This window comes from Corapipo altera, unplaced genomic scaffold, assembly GCF_003945725.1.
Source record: "Corapipo altera isolate COAL_440 unplaced genomic scaffold, ASM394572v1 231, whole genome shotgun sequence".
Lineage (NCBI taxonomy): Eukaryota > Metazoa > Chordata > Aves > Passeriformes > Pipridae > Corapipo > Corapipo altera.
In genome coordinates, this window is record NW_020885037.1 from 203,981 (window position 1) to 221,395 (window position 17,415).

At 66.4% G+C, this 17,415-nt stretch overlaps 1 protein-coding gene across 3 annotated transcripts in view; it reads right to left on the minus strand.

The window, feature by feature from the left end:
* NFIC (nuclear factor I C) overlaps nt 1-15,147 on the minus strand; it is a 20,433-nt gene extending 5,286 nt beyond the window's left edge. For all 3 annotated transcript variants that reach the window (XM_027668405.1, XM_027668404.1, XM_027668403.1), the window contains exons 1-7: nt 14,608-15,147; nt 4,383-4,454; nt 3,812-3,886; nt 3,578-3,701; nt 2,948-3,072; nt 954-1,082; nt 655-839 (exon numbers count right to left, since the gene is read on the minus strand). In XM_027668405.1, the coding sequence (XP_027524206.1) occupies nt 655-839; nt 954-1,082; nt 2,948-3,072; nt 3,578-3,701; nt 3,812-3,886; nt 4,383-4,454; nt 14,608-15,025 (1,128 nt within the window). In that variant the 5' untranslated portion in view covers nt 15,026-15,147. The remainder of the gene's footprint in view (nt 1-654; nt 840-953; nt 1,083-2,947; nt 3,073-3,577; nt 3,702-3,811; nt 3,887-4,382; nt 4,455-14,607) is intronic.
* Nucleotides 15,148-17,415: the final 2,268 nt, after the last annotated feature.

Consider the following 17,415-nt stretch of genomic DNA (forward strand, 5'->3'; position numbering starts at 1 on the left):
TGTGTGTGGGGTGCTGGGTGTGTGGGGTGCGGTGGGTGCTGTGTGTGGGGAGTGCTGTGTGTGTGGGGTGTGGGATGCTGTGTCTGTTGGACGTCAGGTCTGTGGGGTGCTGGGGCAAAGGAAGGCCTACAGCAGCACAGTGTGGCCCTGCCACCCCCGTGGGGACTCTGGGGACACGGCGCAGTGAGGAGCTGGCGGGTCACCCGCGGGCTGTGCAGGCAGTCGGGGGACGCCGAGCCCGTTGCTCTCCCGGGCACGCTGGTGGCTCTGGGCGATGTCACACACCCCTGCCAGTCCCCCTGCTCCCACCATACACCCCAACCCCTACTGACGGCTCAGCCCCAGCACGCCAGCACCTCTGGTGCCCCGTGCTGAGCCGGGGGATGGCACTTCCATCCCCGGAGGAACACGGTGCCAACACGGAGCAGGCGCAGCGACAACGCTCCCGAACCAACGCATGGCAAGGCCAGAGCTCAGCCCCAGCTGAGCCCCACAGTGCCATCCGAGCACCCCGACTCCCCAGTGCGGCGGTGGTGGTGATGGTGGCGGTGGCAGCCGGTCCAGGGGACCCTCCTCGGGCAGCCCGGCTGGCAGCAGCTCCCGGTGCCCGTGGCGAGGTGGGCAACGGGTGCGGGAGCGGGGCTGGGTCCTTACCGGTCCGGGCTGCTGGTTGGACGGGTCGCAGGCCAGCGAGACGAGATCTTTGAGCGGGTCCTGCGGGTTGAGATGAGGCGGGTACCGGATGGCCGTGTGCGGGAAGTAGGTGGAGGCCGTCTGGGGGAGGATGGAGGTGGTGGGGAAATGCAGCGCAGACGATGGGTGCGGGCTTCGGGCGATACCTGCAGGTGACAGCAAAAGGGGACACACACCTGTGTCACTCGCTGGCAGCTGCCCCAGCCCCTTGCCCGCTCAGCCCTCGCTCCGTGCCTCGGCTTCCCTGGCGGGACACTCACCACTGTGCACGGCGATGACGGGACGGTGGTGCTGCGTGAAGCTGCTCAGCCGAGGCGAGGAGTCCTGGGGCGATGGGCTGTTGAACGGGGACTTGTCCATCTCTGTCTTCTTCACGGTGGGGGAGATGCCTGGGGAACGTGGGTGCAGAGTCAGGACCCGCTTTGGGACCCCGAATCCTGGGGCTGCCGCCAGTCCAGTGCAGGGTTGGGAAGCTCATTCGGGGGCAAGGGGCACCCTGGGGTCAGGGTGGGCATGGGGAGGGTGTGTGGTCTAAGTGTGTGTGCGTGTGTATGTGTGTGTGTGTGCTGTGCACATGCAGGAGGGTGTGCACGAGTGGGGGCACCTCTGGTGTGTACCACACATGCACGTGGCGTGTGTGCTCCAGCACACAAGTGTGCACACGCATGTGTGTGCATGTGAACATGATCACGTGTGTGCACCAGCATGGCTGCATGCACCTATGTGCGTGTACATGCACGTGTGTACAAATGTGTGTCGCTGCATCTGTGTGTGCAAGTGCACACACGTGTGCTTGTGGGTGCACACAGCTCTCTGTGTGTGTGTGTGTGTGTGTTTGCCCACCTCGGGTGCAGCAGTGGGTGCCCTCACATGTGCCCCTGTGACCCTGCAGCCTCCACTGGGCACCCACCTCTCCTGGCACAGGGGGCTGGGGGCCACAGGAGCTCCTGGGGAGGCTGGAAGGTGCCGCTGGGGGGGTGACCCCTGGAAGCACCGGGTGCCCGAGGGCACGGCGGGGCGCGGGGCCGGGTGGGGGGGCCCCGGCGTGTGTTAATCCCCCGTCGCCGTGGCTTTAGCTCCGGCCATTTGGCCCGGGCCCGGTAATGGGTTTAGCTCGTTCTCAGCCGGGCGTTAGGAGGATTTCCCAGAACATCCCGTACGGGATTGCCAACCCCCCACCCCTCCCTGCTGCCACAGCTGTGCCCCCCTTGCCAGCCCCCCTCACCCCTGCCCGGGTCAGGCCACCGGTGGGGACAGATACCCTGGCACAGCTCCCTCCATCCTCCATGTACTGCTTTAGGGAGGGGGTTACACCTTCCCCAGGACCTCCTCTGCCCCACTGTCTGCCCTCTATCACCAGCCCCATGGGGCAGGATGGGGCACACTCCCCATGCACACGAGGTACAGCCCTGGGGCTGGACCTGCTTCCCCCAAACCACCCTCCAAGAGGGTCCATGGTCCCAGCCCCCCAGTTGGGCACCCCAAGGATTTGGCAGGGCGTGGGGGCTCCTGCAGAGCCCACTCCACTGCGGGGGGAGGCAGGAGAAGAGCCGGGGCGGGGGGAGGAAGAGGAGCAGCTCCTTCGCCTGCACCTCGGGGCGTGGGAGCTGCTGTGCCAGCCCTGCAGCATCGCTTTAATTAGCCCAGCCCCCCCTTTTCTTAATGAACAGCTAATTGGGGCTGTCTAGACAGGAAGGGGAAAAAAAAAGCCAAGCCAGAAAGCTGTCCACAGCAGAGTGGGGCTGGGGGAGATAGTGCGGGACTGGGGGAGGTTGCTGTGGGGCTGGGGGAGATAGTGCGGGACTGGGGGAGGCTGCTGTGGGGCTGGGGGAGATGCTATGGGACTGGGGGAGGCTGCTGTGGGGTTGGAGGCTCAGATGGCCCTATAGCAAGAGCCTGTGCCAAAATGGGGGGGATTCTGTAGCAACCCTGCAGGCCCCAAAGGGAGCCTATGCCCAAAGTGGGGGGCTACGGCGAGACCTGGGCACCCATGGAGAGCCTGTGCCTAAATCAGGGGGCTCTACTGCAACCCCACAGACCCCAATGAGAAGCAGGGATGTTCTGGGGGGCTCGAGGGTGACACCACAGCCTCCACAGCCAGTGTGTGCTGTGACCTGAGGGCTCATAGGGACACCGGGGCACAGACAGTGCCTGGGTGGTTACATGGGGGTCTGGCAGTGCCACCTGTGGAAAGCTGGGAGCAGGATGGGGCCCAAGGACAGCGGGAGGGCACCAGTGAGGAGGTGACACCTACCCCCTTCCATGTCTTCTGTCCAGTTGCGGCTGCTGCTGGTGGGGGAGTTGGAGGAGGTGTAGTACTCGCCCCCCGGGCTGGTGTCAATGTCATCCTCCATGGACCCCGACTTGTGCCGTTTGCTCCTGGGGGCAGGGAAGGGTCACAGAATCATGGAATGGTTTGGGTTGGAAGGACCTTAAAGCCCATCCAGTTCCACCCCCTGCCATGGGCAGGGACACCTTCCACTAGCCCAGGTTGCTCCAAGCCCCGTCCAGCCCGGCCTTGGACACTTCCAGGGATCCAGGGGCAGCCACAGCTGCTCTGGGCAACCTGTGTCAGGGCCTCCCCACCCTCACAGGGAAGAATTCCTCCCCAATATCCCACCTAACCTTGCCCTCTGGCAGTGGGAAGCCATTCCCCCTTGTCCTGTCCCTCCAGGTACTTGTGTAAAGTCCCTCTCCAGCTCCCTTGGAACCCCTTTATGCACTGGAAGGGGCTCTCAGGTCTTCCCAGAGCTGAACACCCCCAGCTCTTCCAGCCTGTCGTGGGTCAGCACCCCCACCTTCCCCACGGCCGTGCCCAGTCTGGCCCTGGTATCACCTTGGCATTGCCCTGGTGTCACCCTGGCACAGCCCTGGTGGCACTCACCCGCTGGAGGAGGTGCTGGGCAGCGTCCTCCTCATGCCGGTGCTGGAGGGGTTCAGGTCGTAGGCCAGGTGGCCCTGCAGCTCCCCCAGGGAGAAGTTTGGCCCTGTGCCCGTCACCACCGGCGCTGTGGGGAGAGAGGGGGGTCAGGGGGGCCTGGCAGGGAGGGGAGCCCTTGGGACACTGCTGTGCCCGGGCAGCCAGGGGGATGGGCTGTGGCATCATGGTGACACTCACTTCGGGACACCTGGATGAGCTCGGTGACACTGAACACCCCCGAGGTGACGAAGCTTTCCTGGAAGTCTGTGGAATCTGTGCAGGAGAGAAGAAAGAGCGCTGAGGGGGCAACAGGGCCACCCCTCCCATCCTGCGCTGCCTTGTGACGATGCTTGAAGGCACCCCAACATCCCCAAATCCCCATCTGCCCCTGTCTTCAGCCTCCACTCCACTCCCTGCTCCAGCAAGAGACCACCCTGACTGCTCCTCTCTGCCAAGGACACCCCAGAGCTGCCCTATGCCTTGGTTTCCCTGTGGCTGAGAGTCCTGGCAGGGCTGGGGGCTGCACCCCTATCATGGGACCCCCATGGCAGCTGCTGTCCCCAAGGGACGTGGCCCCAGCTGGCTGTGGGGCAAGGCTGAGGCCATGCCCAGCTCATTGAAGGTGCCTGGCTCTGCTGGCTGGGGTTGGGGGGCATCAGAGCCACAGCACGGGGGGCACGACTGCTGGTCAAGGGGGCCCCTCCATGGCGGGGACTCTGGGCTGGGGAGTCCCTCATCCCCTGGCCCCAGCCCTGCCTGTCCTGCTCACCCAGCGTGATGGGTTTGCTGTCCTCCTGGTCCGAGCCGATGCCTGTCCGGGGGCTGCTGCTCTGCTCTGCATCTGCAAGAGGAAAACCCAGTGGGGTGAGCCCCATGCTGGTGGGAGCCGGGCTTGCCCCCCAGCTGACTGCCCCCTCCTTGCTCTGCTGGGGGGAAACCGAGGCACAGGCTGCCCAGCAGCTCCCACCACACAGGAGGGCCACCACTGAGCTGGCACGTCCCCAGCACTGGGGAACAGCCACCAACTGGCCCCACCTCGGCCTCCCTGCCAGCAACAGGAGCAGGCAGGGCATTGCGCTGGCATTGCAGGATCTGGGCCCTGCTCTGTGCATGAGGGAAACTCCCAGTGCTCGACCTGCCCCCGGGGCAGGGTGATGGTCCCTGGCCACGCTCCTGCCCTCCTGCCTCCTCTCCTCCCTCCAGCCACATCTGTGATCCATCGTTGCCCCATCGGGCACTGTCACCACAGCATGGCATCACCTGTGGCACCTCGTCCTGCCTCTGCCAAGGCCTCCGGAGGGCAGCAGGGCTCCAGGGCAGCACCTGCTCTGACCCCTGGAGCCCCATCCGGCACCGCTCCATCCTGGCTAAAAATAACCTGGATCAGACGCTGAGCTCAGCAGCCCCGGCACCCCCTGGCACGGCACAGCAAGGCACAGCCGTGCTCAGGAGCATCCTTCCTCACCTGGCTGCTCCCAAAGCCCTTCCAAAACTTGCCTTGCATTTTCTCCACTTCTCCTCCTTCCTCCTGCTCCTCCTCCCACCCCTTGGCCTTCGGCATTTCTCTTTCGCAGCCTTGGCAGATGCCAGGAAAGGGCTGAGACAATCCAAAAACACCATCAAAACCACGCTGCCGCCGCTGCCAGCCCGCCTGTGCGCCTTGGGATTTTTCCCTTTCTCCCCCTTTTTCTCCCCCTTTTCCTTTCTTGAGTCTCTCGTGCTCATGTGGCTCCCGGGGTGGTTATCCTTGGCTGGGCAGGATAACCCTGTGGGCAGCAGCACCGTGCCCCCCCTGACCCCGACACCTCTGCATGCTGCCCACTGGGCAGGTTATCTGTGCAGGCAGTGGGGCTGTGCCGTTCCCCACCCTGACACCCCCCCACACCACCTCCCACCCCAGCACTCCCATGTGCCCACACCCGCCCCGGGACTGCTCAACACCGACGCCGAATCAGCCATTTTGTCTCCCTGCCCAGCTGCCGCGTTCCCCTCCACCCATCCCGTGCCAGCCTGGCACCCCGCTCACGCCGGCAGCCCCGTGGCACCCTGCCACCAGTCCCCCCATGCCTGCACCCCTGGCTCCCTCCAGGCAGCCATTTCAGGGAGCAGAGACTCCCCCAGGAACGGGCGCAGCGGTTTTTCCCCTCCCGCTTCTCTCTACTTTTCTTTTTTCCCCTCTTTCCCCCATTTTGAAGCTGCCGTGTGCCCGAGTGTTCGGGGAGCGGGTGGTGGCACTGAGCATGGCACAAACCCTCTGGGAATGGGGGAGTGGTGGCGGGACCCCCCGTGCGACCACGGGCACCGCGTGGCCGGACACGGCCCCTCCTCGCCTCTAAAAACAACAAATCTGGCGGCGGCTCTGGAAGTGGTTAGTGGTGGAGCCCGGCCAAGGCGCGGGGTGGAGGCTGGCGGTCACAGCCCGAGGCCGGCTCGGCTCCCCACAGCCCCCCACCGTGGCCTCAGGGCTCCCCGGTGCCACGCTTGCCCCCCAGATGGCACCCACTTGCCCAATCCTGGGGTTTTCACTTTCTCAGCAGCCCCCCAGGCCATGCACTCACCCGGTGGCTCTGAGGTGCCCCACACAGCCCTCGGCTCAGCCCAGGGACCCCCCACCATTGCTCACACCGAGATGCCCCGCACGGGCCTTTGTCCCCCCAAACCACCCCAGCCTGGCCTCCGTTCCCCCAGGGCACCCAGTAGGGCCATCACTCACCCTGGGCATCCCCGGGTGCTCCCCATGTCCCTTTACCCCCACACCCTTCCACAGCATCCCCCCGACCTGGTACCATCGATGCCACGCCACCCACCCCATTCCCAGGGGGGCACCCCGAGGGCCTGCCCCCAAGCCCAGCACCCCAGCCCCACCCACGGCAGCCCGAGGAGCACCGGGGACTTTCCCGAGCTCCGAGGTTTGGCAGCAGGACCAGCCCCTCCCTGCTCCCTGGTGTCCCTGCCGGTGGAGGCAGCAAAGCCGGGGCCGTGGGCTCGGTACCCCCGGCTGTGGGTGATCCTCGTGGCTGGGCGGGTGAGCTCGCCAGCAGATTTCTGGCTGCCTCCTCGGCGCGGGGCGGCCGGGCCAAGCGCTGCTCTCACCGCCATGTGATGGCTGCCTGCGGCTGGCGTGCGCTAAAATGGCGAAGGGAGCCCTGGGCTCCCCCTCCTCGCTCCCCCCCAAGGGGCGTTTTTTGGGGGGGCACCAAATCCAGGACCCAACAAGTGGCTCGGCTGCACCGTGAAGGAGAAAGAAGCCTGTGAAGCCCCTCCTTACCCCCCTCACTGATCCTGCACCCTCCGCACCCCGCTGGGGCCGGGATGGGGGACGGAGCTGGGGGGGCCCTGGTGCCACATTGCGGGGAGCTCAGGGAAGGGGGCTCAGTGCCAGAGTCCCCCCCGGCACGGCGGAGGAGAGCACTGAGTGCCCGAACAGGTCGATCCAATCGCTTTCAAAAATAGCCAAGTGTGTGCCCGGGGGGGGGCGCGGGTGCCTGGGCTCCGGGCCGCGCTGGCAGCCTGGCCCTGTGCCACCCATTGAATTATGGATCTCGCACCCCGGCCCCGCTGGCTGGCAGGGTGCCCCCGGCCCCACGGCGGCACCCGCCCGCGGCCTCGGCGCGTGGGAACGACCCCCGGGCAGCGGGGACGGCCCTGGGGGGTGTCACTGCAGGCCGGGTGCCCCCCGGGGCTGGCGCAGCTGCGGGAGAGCCCTGGCTCGGTGCCCGAGCGCTGACGGTAACAGGGCACGGTGTTACCGGCACCGGCGCAGGCGCACAGGCTGGGGGATGATGGGGGCTGGGGGAGCTGCTGGTGCCGCTGGGTGCGGCCCCAGCCCCCCGACGAGGGCAGCAGCCTTCCTCCTCCTCCTCCTCCTCCAGCCCTGCCAGCCGAGGGCAGGAGATGGACGAGGGTTCAGCATTGCTGCCTGCTGGCTCCTGCCCTGTGCCTCAGTTTCCCTCGGGGCTGGCTTTGGGGGCAAATTGCCCCCCTGCCTCATGCTTGGTGGCCACGCAGCCTCAACATCTCCTCAGGCGCTTATCCAGCCACCTTCCCCACAGCGGGAATCAGTGGGGCCCAGAGTGAATAGCCTGGTCAGGAGCTGCCAGGGAGGGACCCTATCTGGTCAGGGAGACCCCTGGAGACCTGAGGGAGCCCGAGTGCTGTGGGGCAGTGATCCCACTGCAAGGGCTGGGGTGGGAGACGCTGTGCGAGGGGTGTGAATCAGGGGCCCCTCCCTGTCAGACCCCGAGCACCTCCTGCCCCAGTCCCACAATGGCCCCCCAGGTCCGAGCGGCTCTGCCTGTCCCACTGTCCATCCCGCTGCCGCCGGGCTGGGGTGGCCCTTACATAAACCCGGAACAGTCCCGCTTGTGTAACCTCCTTTATATAATACCCTGAACCGCCGCGTGTGCCGGGTAAATCCTGGCTCAGCCGGGCCGGCCGGCGCGCCGGGGCGCGGGACCCCTCCTCCTCGCTCCTCACAACGCCCCGCTCCCCCCCCGGCACGCCCCACCATGCCCGGGGTGAGACGAGTTTGCTGGGCCTCAGCCACGAGCGCTCGCGGGGGCGGCAGCTTCTGCTCCCCCCGGCGAGCAAAGCCCCGGGGAGGTCCTGGCCGGAGGCATCCCCCGAGGTGGCGGGGCGGTGGCGGGGGGGACGGACGCGCCCCGCTGCCACGTACGCCGGCCGCGGCCAGCTGGCCCGGGCGGGAGCCTGGGAGGGGAGAGCACGTTGGCCGACGGCTGCGAGCGAGCGGCGCTGGGAGCCGAGCGGGTTTGTCCTCGGCCGACCCCGGCCGGCACGGGGAGATGGCAGCGGCCGGGGGGAACCCCCCCAGGCGGGCGGCGCGGCCGCCCCCTCACTCAGCCCTGCCAGGCCTGGGCTCCATCCAGGGCTGCCGGCGCCCGCGGAGGCGAGCGGGGACAGATGGCAGCGGGCAAAGGGACGGGGAGAACGGGGCAGACAAAGGGATGGCTGAGTCCCCCCCTCCCTCCCTGGGACCCTCCCGCTGCGGGGTGCTGGCACCCAGCCCCTACGCCCTGGGCTGGGGGCACTTGGGGGTGCAGCTGCTGTGAGGGCGTGAGAGGAAGGAGAGAGGGATGGGAGAGAGAAAAGAGAGAAAGGAAGGAAAGGAGGAAGAAAGAAAAAAGGAAGGAAGAAATGAAAGTGGAAAAAAAGGGAAAGGGACAGGGACGGGGAAAGGGAAATATGCTGCCCGTATCTTGCTGCCCCACCAACCCCAGCCCCACAGCGCAGCACAGCTCAGCACAGCCCCTCAGCACAGCCAGCCCCCTTCTAGAGTCCCACGGGCCCCCACCGTGGCCCCCCTTGACGCCCCACAACACCACCCCCGGCTTGCCACCACGCAGGGCTATGAGGAGGCAGGTTCAAGCCCTCCCCAGGGCTGGTCAAGAGCCCAGCACAGGGGCCAGCGTGGCAGGGGACCCCAGGCCCCAGCTGGCAATGCCAGCCCCGCACGGGGGTGCAGGGGCACGCCGGGGGCTTGCCGACATCTGTTCACCCCTCCGTGCCCACGGCCGCCGGCGGGAGGGAGCACCGTGGGCATCTGCTGCCCCAGCTGTCCCTTGCCAGCGCAGCACGAAGCCGGGCACCCGGCCAGGATGGCAACTGCGGCCCCGGGGAGGGCACGGCGCCTGCCAGCGCGGGGGGACAGCGGGTGCTGAGGGCGGGGGACGGCAGGTGCTCGCGAGACGGGGCTCGCTCATCTTTTATTCATCGGGTGCCTAACGGAGCGGGGAACCTCTCTGGCCCCTTGTACCCCCCCCCGGCAGCACAGGACATGGCACCCCGTGCCAGCTACCCCCGGCAGGCACCGAGGCCGCGGGGCTGAGCACGGGGCAACTCGCGCCGGTGGTGACGCGGGGCCGGGGCTGGCAACGGGCACTGCGGGGAAGCCGGCCGGCTCCGGCACGCCGGCGGCTCGGCGCACTGCGGGAGAGCAGGGGAAGCCCTGACCTCCCCAAGGTCGCCGGCACATCGATCCGGAGAGCTCGAGCACATGGAAACCGCCCCGGCCGTGCCAGCGCCGGGCTCGCAGCGGGGCCGGGCACAGGGACGGAGGGACCCCGTGTGGTGACAATGACGGGGACGGGTGGCTGGGGGATGGCACCCCAGTGAGCCCCCTCTCACCCCCCACTGCAGCACACAGCTCTGGGGGCAGAACCCATCCCCTGCGGACTCTCGTACCCTTGTGCCCTTTGCCGAGGGTCTCCTCCCGGACCGGCTGGGCTCTGCCTACCTCGCTCCCCTCAACCTCGGTCTCCCCAGATGTTCGGCTGGGAGCGGAGATACCTGGAGCAGGGGGAGGGGTTTGCCCATGCCCATTTGTGTGCCGGGGGGGGGGCTCTCCAGCCCCCCTGCCCGCCGGTGCCCAGCTCTGCGAACGGCAGATCCCAAATATTGTGAACCCCCATCAATCTTCCCGCGACCCTGCCGATAAATATTTGCGCGGGGGCTGGCGGGGCGGCGGTGCCCGGGGAAACGCCTGCCCCCTCCATCTGGAGGGGTTGAGCAGACGCTTGGCACGGCCGGCCTGGCACGGCCACAGCGCGCCTGGGACGAGAGCCCTGGCACGGGCTCCCCGGCAGATTGGTGCCATCTGCCTCGCGCCGCAGCCAGCGGCGAGGCTGGTGGGGGGAGATAAGGGGCTGCCAGGCGGTGGGAGACACAGATGCTGCCATGGCTTGGGGGTCCCTGCCCCCCCCCCCGCGTGCTTTACGCTGGCGGCGGCGTGGCCAGGGCTGCCAGGAGCTGGATGCCACCTTGGGGCCAGCCGCCTGCTTGCCCTGGGCACCCATCTGCTCCCACCCCGCTCGGCCCGGGGGGGCTCAGCCACCGGGCACTGCCAGTGGAAGCTCAGTCAGGAGCCTCGACCCCCTGCCCTGCTGAGCACGGCGGCTGGGGGGGGGGCCCAGAGCACCCCAAAGGGTGTGAGGGGCCGGCACTGACCCTGCCCTGCCTCCTGCCCACGGCTGGGGTGGGAATGGGGGCCAGGGATGCCAGGTAGCAAGATGGCGATGCAAGGACAGCGGGGATGGGGATGAAGGGATGGGGATACAGGGATGGAGGCACAATGGTGAGGGCACAGGGAGGGGGTCCGTGGAGCTGGGGAGCACTGAGGGGAGGGTGCAGGGGGAGGGGCACTGTCCCCCCCAGACTGGCTGCTGCTTTCAGGAGCTTCTGGAAGGAATCTCTCCGTAATGCTCCCAAGGTCCTGGCACCATCGGCTGGGGAGATTGATTACCATTTTACTGCAATGCTTTTGACTTTCACCAGCGACCTCCGAGCTCCCCCCCAGCCCCCCCCCCACCGCTGCACACCCAGCTCTGGGCTGCAGCGCCGTCCCCTCCCCCACTGCGGTGTGCACAGCCCAGCCCTCACCCAGCCCCGCACCCATCCCGCACCCATCCTGCTCCCATCCTGCATCCAGCCCTGCTCCCACCCTGCATCCATCCTGCATCCAGCCCTGCTCCCATCCTGCATCCATCCTGCACCGAGTTCTGCTCACATCCAGCACTCATCTTGCATCAAACCCTGCTCCAATCCCGCACCAATCCCGATCCCATCCCGCCTGGAGGTGCCGGGGGTGCAGCGCTGGATGCAGGATGGGTGCGAGATGTGCTGGGGCCGGTGCTGCTCTGGGGAGTGGACCCAGGCAGCCGGCACCCCCTGCACCCCACGGCGACCCCCGGGACCAGCAGGGTGGGATGGGGTCTCCCACCAGCCCGGCACTGCTCGTGCCTCAGTTTCCCCATCCAGGGGCAGGGAAATCCGAGCGGCGCTTCCCGGCAGACGGATGGGGGCGGAGAGCCGAGGGGCAGAGCTCGCCCTTGGCATCGGTCCGGGTGGGCCGGTCGGGCGCTCGGCACCCCCGAGGATGCCTCAGACGGCGGGAGGGGAGCGCAGGGCCGGGGGCTCCTCCATCCTCCCCCCTCTCCGGCGTTGCCAGAGCAGCGGCTGGGAAATTGTGCTGACACCGGCAAAACCGGGCGGCGGGGGCGGGGGAGCGCGGGCGCACGTGCTCGGGCTGATAACGGGGGGCCGCGGGGGCTGCGGGAGCCCGGCCTGCCCGGCCGGGGGGCCCTGCGAGGGCGAGACCCTCCCCTTTGGGGCTGGGGATGCTGCGGGAGGCCGGGGGGAGCGGGCAGGCAGGGCAGCGGAGGCAGGAGGGGGCAGGAGCGGGCAGGAGGAAGCAGGCAGGAGGAAGCAGGCAAGAGGAAGCAGGCAGGATCAGGCAGGAGGGGGCAGGCAGGACCGGGCAGGCAGCGTGTCGGGAGAGGGAGCAGGCAGGAGGGGGCAGGTAGAAATGGGCAGTCAGAAATGGGCAGATCGGCAGGAGCAGGTAGGCAGGAGCAGGCAGGCAGGAGGGAGCAGGCAGGAGGGAGCAGGCAGTGTGCTGGGCAGGGAGAAGGCCAGTGAGCCCGCAAGGCTGCAGCACAGTGATCCCCAGCACCCTCTGAGTGCTGTCACCCAGCCTGGCCATGCCATGCAGGGCCCCACCAGTGCAGTGGCTGCCTCCATATCCCTCCTTGCCTCAGTTTCCCCACCAAGGTGTGAGGCCAGAGACCCCCTTGCCAGGCACAGCCTAATGGAATGTGCCCACTGCGCTCTGGAGCTGGGCCATGCTGAGCACCCACCACCCAGCAGCACCCTGGAGGTCCCATGCCACCGCTCCTGGCCCATCCTGGTCCCCCTTAACCGGAGCCAGAGCGACCTTAACAGCAAAAGTGAGAGGCTGCCAGGCCTTATCAGAGAGTATTTACAGCCGCTGTGTTCCCAATTAGACAGTCAGGTGACTGTGGCTGCTGGAGACCCAGACACCGGGGTCAAGGTCGTTGGTGGGGGCCTGGGGGTGGCAGAGGGGCAGCCACCTCCCCAGGGACACCAGCTGGCCATGGCATGGCCAGGGAGCCTGCCAGCACAGCACCCCAGTGTGGGACACCAGGTGGTAATAGGGGACCCCATCGAGGCTGCCATGGGGGTCCTGGTCCCTGCTGTCAGCACAGCCACTGCAGGGCTCCCAGTCCAGCGTCAGGGTGCTCCCAGTCCAGCCCAGTCCAGTACCCCAGCCCAGTGTGACACTACACCTCCCACTGAGCCACTGCAGGGTGTTCCCAGTACGGAGTGCCCCCAAACCAGCAGCACCCCAGTTAAGCCCAGTACCCCATCGCAGTTCAGACCATCATGGCCATGTCTCAGGCCAGTACATGACATTCTGCCCAGCTGCACAGGGCACCCCCAGCCCCCCAGGCAGCACCCTGGGCTCCCCATTCCAAGCACAGCACCCACCGTTCCCCTGCTGGGAATCAATGGCACCAGGCCCCGTTGGGTCCCATCCTGCCCCCGAGTAGGTGAGCCCCGTGTGTGGGCACAGGTGTGTGGTGCTGGCAGCACATATGCTCACATGTGCTCACACGCCAGGGAACATGGCTGGGCAGCCAGGGCCTGGCTGCACACGTGTGTGCAACTGCACATGTGACCTGCACCTGCCCCGCATCCGCCTGGGGTCCCCCCTGGACCCTGGGGCAGGATCTGGCCCCGGCTATTCCCCGCTGGAGGCTGTGCCCTGCTTTTTCCCAAAGCCACAAGGGGCTGGTGGTCCCACCAAGCCCCTCCCCTGGGGAGCAGGGGGGTGCCACATGCCCATCCTGCCTCAGTTTCCCCAGTGACACCCAGCATATCCCACTGCTGGCCAGCCAGGGCAGAGCCTGTGCCCACCATTATTCACAGTGCTGGCACCCTTTTGCTGGGACTGCTGGCACCACGGTGGCCTCTGTGGTGTCACTGTCTGTCCCTGGGCTCTGGCCAGTGCTGGGCAAGGAGCCACCAGCCCCACACTCCCCCTGCTGTGGTGTTAATGGGAATGGGCTCACGGGGCTGGGGGGCATCACCCAGTGCTGCGGGCATGAGCAGGGGATTGCTGCCAGAAAGAGACCAATGTCCTGGTCCCTGCACACCTGGGCAGCCTGGTCTGGGCATAGGGTGGCCACGAGCCCTGTGACTGTCCCTTGGGGCCACACGTTGCAGCCCCCCTGGCTCTGAACCACCCCGTGTAACAGCCCTGCCCTCACCCGCGGGGATCACACAGCATCTCCCCTGGTTCCTCACACACCCAGGGGTGTTGGGAGGGGGTCGAGGTCTGTGGGGGACCCCAGCTGCTGGCAGGGTGTCTGTGCCAGCACATCACCAGCCTGGGACAGCAAACCTGGCCCGAAAAAATTTTTACTGACGAATTTCTCCTCCCAGCACACAGGAAGATGACGTGAACTGGATGGCTCAGAGACTCAACCCAGGACCCGCTCCCTGCCCTGCCCGCTGTGCCTCAGTTTCCCCCTTTTGATCAACAAGGCTTTGAGAGCAGATCTGACCCTCCCTGCTGCAGTGAAACCAGTCCAGTTCTCCCATCAAGTCTGTGGGACCTCGGGCTGGGGAGCAGCATCCCCCTGGGACACAGCAGGAGCTGCTGGGGTTTGTCCCCACCAGTGTTATCACTGCTCTGTCACTGAGAGGTCGGGATTGCAACCCATGGCAAACGGGCACTGCTGGACCCCTCCCGGCTCCAGCTCTCAGGGGATGTACCAGGAACAGACTGTCCCTTCCCTGCCCATGCTGCCCACCTGCTCTGGCACAGGCGGCCCCTCAGGCAGGTGCAGGATGTGGGGTTAACGCTCCAAAACTCCATGCTGGGGACGCCCAGAGCCAGGAGCATCCTCAGGGACCTTTGCCTCCTCCCAGTCCTGGGCAGCTGGGATCTGTCTTGTCAGGGGGAGAGAGGCCGTATGGGGGGGACTGACCCGAAAAGCAGTTTGGAGAGAGGGAAGAACTGCAAAGTCTGCAATGGGAAACATGTCCCAGAGCAGTGTCCCCAAGCCAGAGACTGGGATGGGAAAGATGGGGAGGGAAAGCTGGAAAAAACTCCACTGGAATCAGGCGTGGCAGGGCACAGCCAGGCTCTGCCCCACAGGTAGACGAGCACCCACCTCTCTCACGGACGAAATACGCCAGGTAGAGGTCGAGCTCCTTGACAGAGACGCTGATGTGGTGGGGCTGGACGCAGAGGATGGGGTTGGTGCACTGGCCAGACTTGACCAGGCGCTCGCCGTCGGTGCTCTCCAGCGGGATCCCTTTGAAGAGGATGACCATGACCAGGTCCAGCCGCCACACCTTGTCGGCCTGGCGCAGGCAGTCGATGCGACGCATCTTGCCCTTCTGGTCGGGGTTGGAGAGGACGCAGCACGAGGGCTTCTTGCCCGTGATGGAGAGCACGAAGTCCTCGCGGCACTCGGGCCGGATGTCCTTGCGCAGCTTGGCCAGGAGGCGCGAGGCCCATTTCTGCTTCACCTCCGGCTTCTCGCTCAGCAGCTCGTCCTTCACCGCCCTCTCCTCATCCTTCGTCATCCTCTTCTCGTGCTTCTTGAAGTACTTGCGCTTGCGGGCCTGCAGGTTGAACCACGTGTAGGCAAAGGCCCTGACGTGGGGGAGCAGCGCCTCGATGAAGGGGTGGAACTCATCCTGCGGGAGCAGAGGGACAGGGGGTCACTCCTGGTTGACCTCTCCCAACCACCCGGCATGGCCGGGGAGCCCTGGGGACCTGTCAGGCTCATCCCCACTGGGCTGCATTCCAGCACAACCAGGAGGAAAAGCTGTGGCAGAGGCACATGCCCATAAGGGATGGGGACCCCCTCACCACACAGCAGGGTTGTCCCTGTCCCAGGAGACTCCCATAAATCCCACTGCCTGCAATTCTCCCACCAGCAGCCTGTGAGGGGTGGTTGGGCCATACTGGAGCTGGTGGTGCCACGGAGGGACAGGCACCTGTACAAGGTTTGCCATCTTGGCAGCACCTGGACCCGTGCCCCTTCCCAGCCCCACGTGCTGGGATCTGCTCCCCCCAGGCGCAGAAATCCCTCCTGAAATCCCACCTGACATCGTGCCCACCGGAGCCGCTGTGCCAGCGTCAGGTGCTGCCAGTCTGCAACACCCCAGCGCCGGGTCCCCCACACCCTCAGCATGCCGGGAGCTCCCGCTCGAGCTCTGGGTGCCTTGGACCTCTCCACTCCCTCTGGACCAGCGGGAAACTCCCCCAGTTTGCCCCAGTTGCAGCCAGACCGGCGGCTGGCGCCCGGCCCGGCGCACAAGGCGTGCTCTGACTGCCTTTTTCCATTTGGCGAGCGCTGCTGGATGAGTCCGGCCCCAAAAAGAAAACAAGGAAAATGCATCCCCCTCCCTGGCCCCTCCTTCCCGCATCCCATTTTTTTTCTTTTTTCCAGCTTGGAAAAAATCAGTGCTTCCTGGCTGGGGGCAGGCTCACAACACCCCCACAGGATGGAAAGGTGTTGGGAGCCTTCCTGGGGAGAAGCAGCACAGCTTGGAAAGCAGCAGGGAGAGGGTTGAGCATCCCCGTGCGTGGCCAGGGCGGTACCAAGATGGTCCTCGAGGGCAGGATTTACCCTCGGGGTCCCTCATGATGGTGAGGAGGACGAGGAGGAAGGAGCCCACCCAGAGTCTGCCGCAGGGTGCCAGGGCTGGGCAGGTGGTGGCTGGTGACAACTGCCACTGCTGTGCCACAGCCCTGGTTAGCAGGGCCGTGCCCGGGTTTGGGTCACTCTCCCAGTAGGGAGGGTGCCAAGGGCAGGCGTTGCTCTGGGACCAGGAGGTGGCTGCGGGCAGGAGCTGGGAGAGGACAGAGCCCTGGCAGTGGGACGGGGGCTGACCCCACTAATCCCAGAGCAGTGATGCCATTTCCCGGCTGAAGCAGCCGTGTCCCAGGGCGACCCTGCCCGGGAGGAAGGGTGTCCCCTCCACGAAGCAGGCTCCCTGCAGCATTGGCCCCATACAGACCCCACTAATTCCCACTCATCCCCAAGTCCAGCACAGATCCCATTAACCACAAACCTGCTCCTGTGAAACCTCAAACCTGCTCCCCCAGCACAAACCCTGCCAATGGCCAGCACAGTCCCGTGGCACAGCCCTGGGTGTACCCTGGACCAGCATCCTCCTCACAGACCTCACTGTGACCTGGCAAGACACCCCAGCACAGACTCCACTGTCCTCTGAACCCAGCACAGCTGCCTTTAACTGCCAGCACCAGCCCCCAGCACAGCCCCACTAATCCCCCAAAAGTTCCCCCAAGCACAGACCCTTCCCCCCAGCACAGACCCTGTCATACAGAGGAGTGCCAGCCCCTCTCTGGACCCAGAGCTGTGACCCCACAGGTGTCCCCCCCCATACCCCACAAGGGACAGGGGACTGTTCCCTTACCGGAGAACCTGTTGGACCTATGGAGACCCAACCCTGCCAGCAGACCCATCCTGACCTGGGCACCCGTCCCTGTCTGGGGGACTCATCCTGCCCGGAGGACCCGTCCCTGCCCGGAGGACCCGTCCCTGCCCGGAGGACCTGTCCCCGCCGGCTGCTCCCGGGGCGGTCACAGGGTCTGGTTCCCGGTTCCCTCCCCAGCAGCAGCCGCTAATTCAGTGCAGCTGGGCAAGGGCTGGGCATGTGTCTTAAATCAGGGAAGAAGGTCAAAGAAAAGTAAGACAGGAGCCGAAAAAAGCAGCAGTGAGTTCCAAAAACAATACTTGGCCGGGGCGGTGGGCGGCTGATCTTCCTTGGTGGCCGGTTATTCAGACGAGCCCGACAAATTGCTGCCATCCCCTGGCCCCGCCACCCTCCCCAGGCAGCCAGCGGCAGGGCTGGCCACGGGGCAAGGGGGACACCACACCATTGTCCCCATCCCTGCCCTCCCGCTGGGCAGTGCCACCCCAGGCACTGCTGCAGGGAAGCAG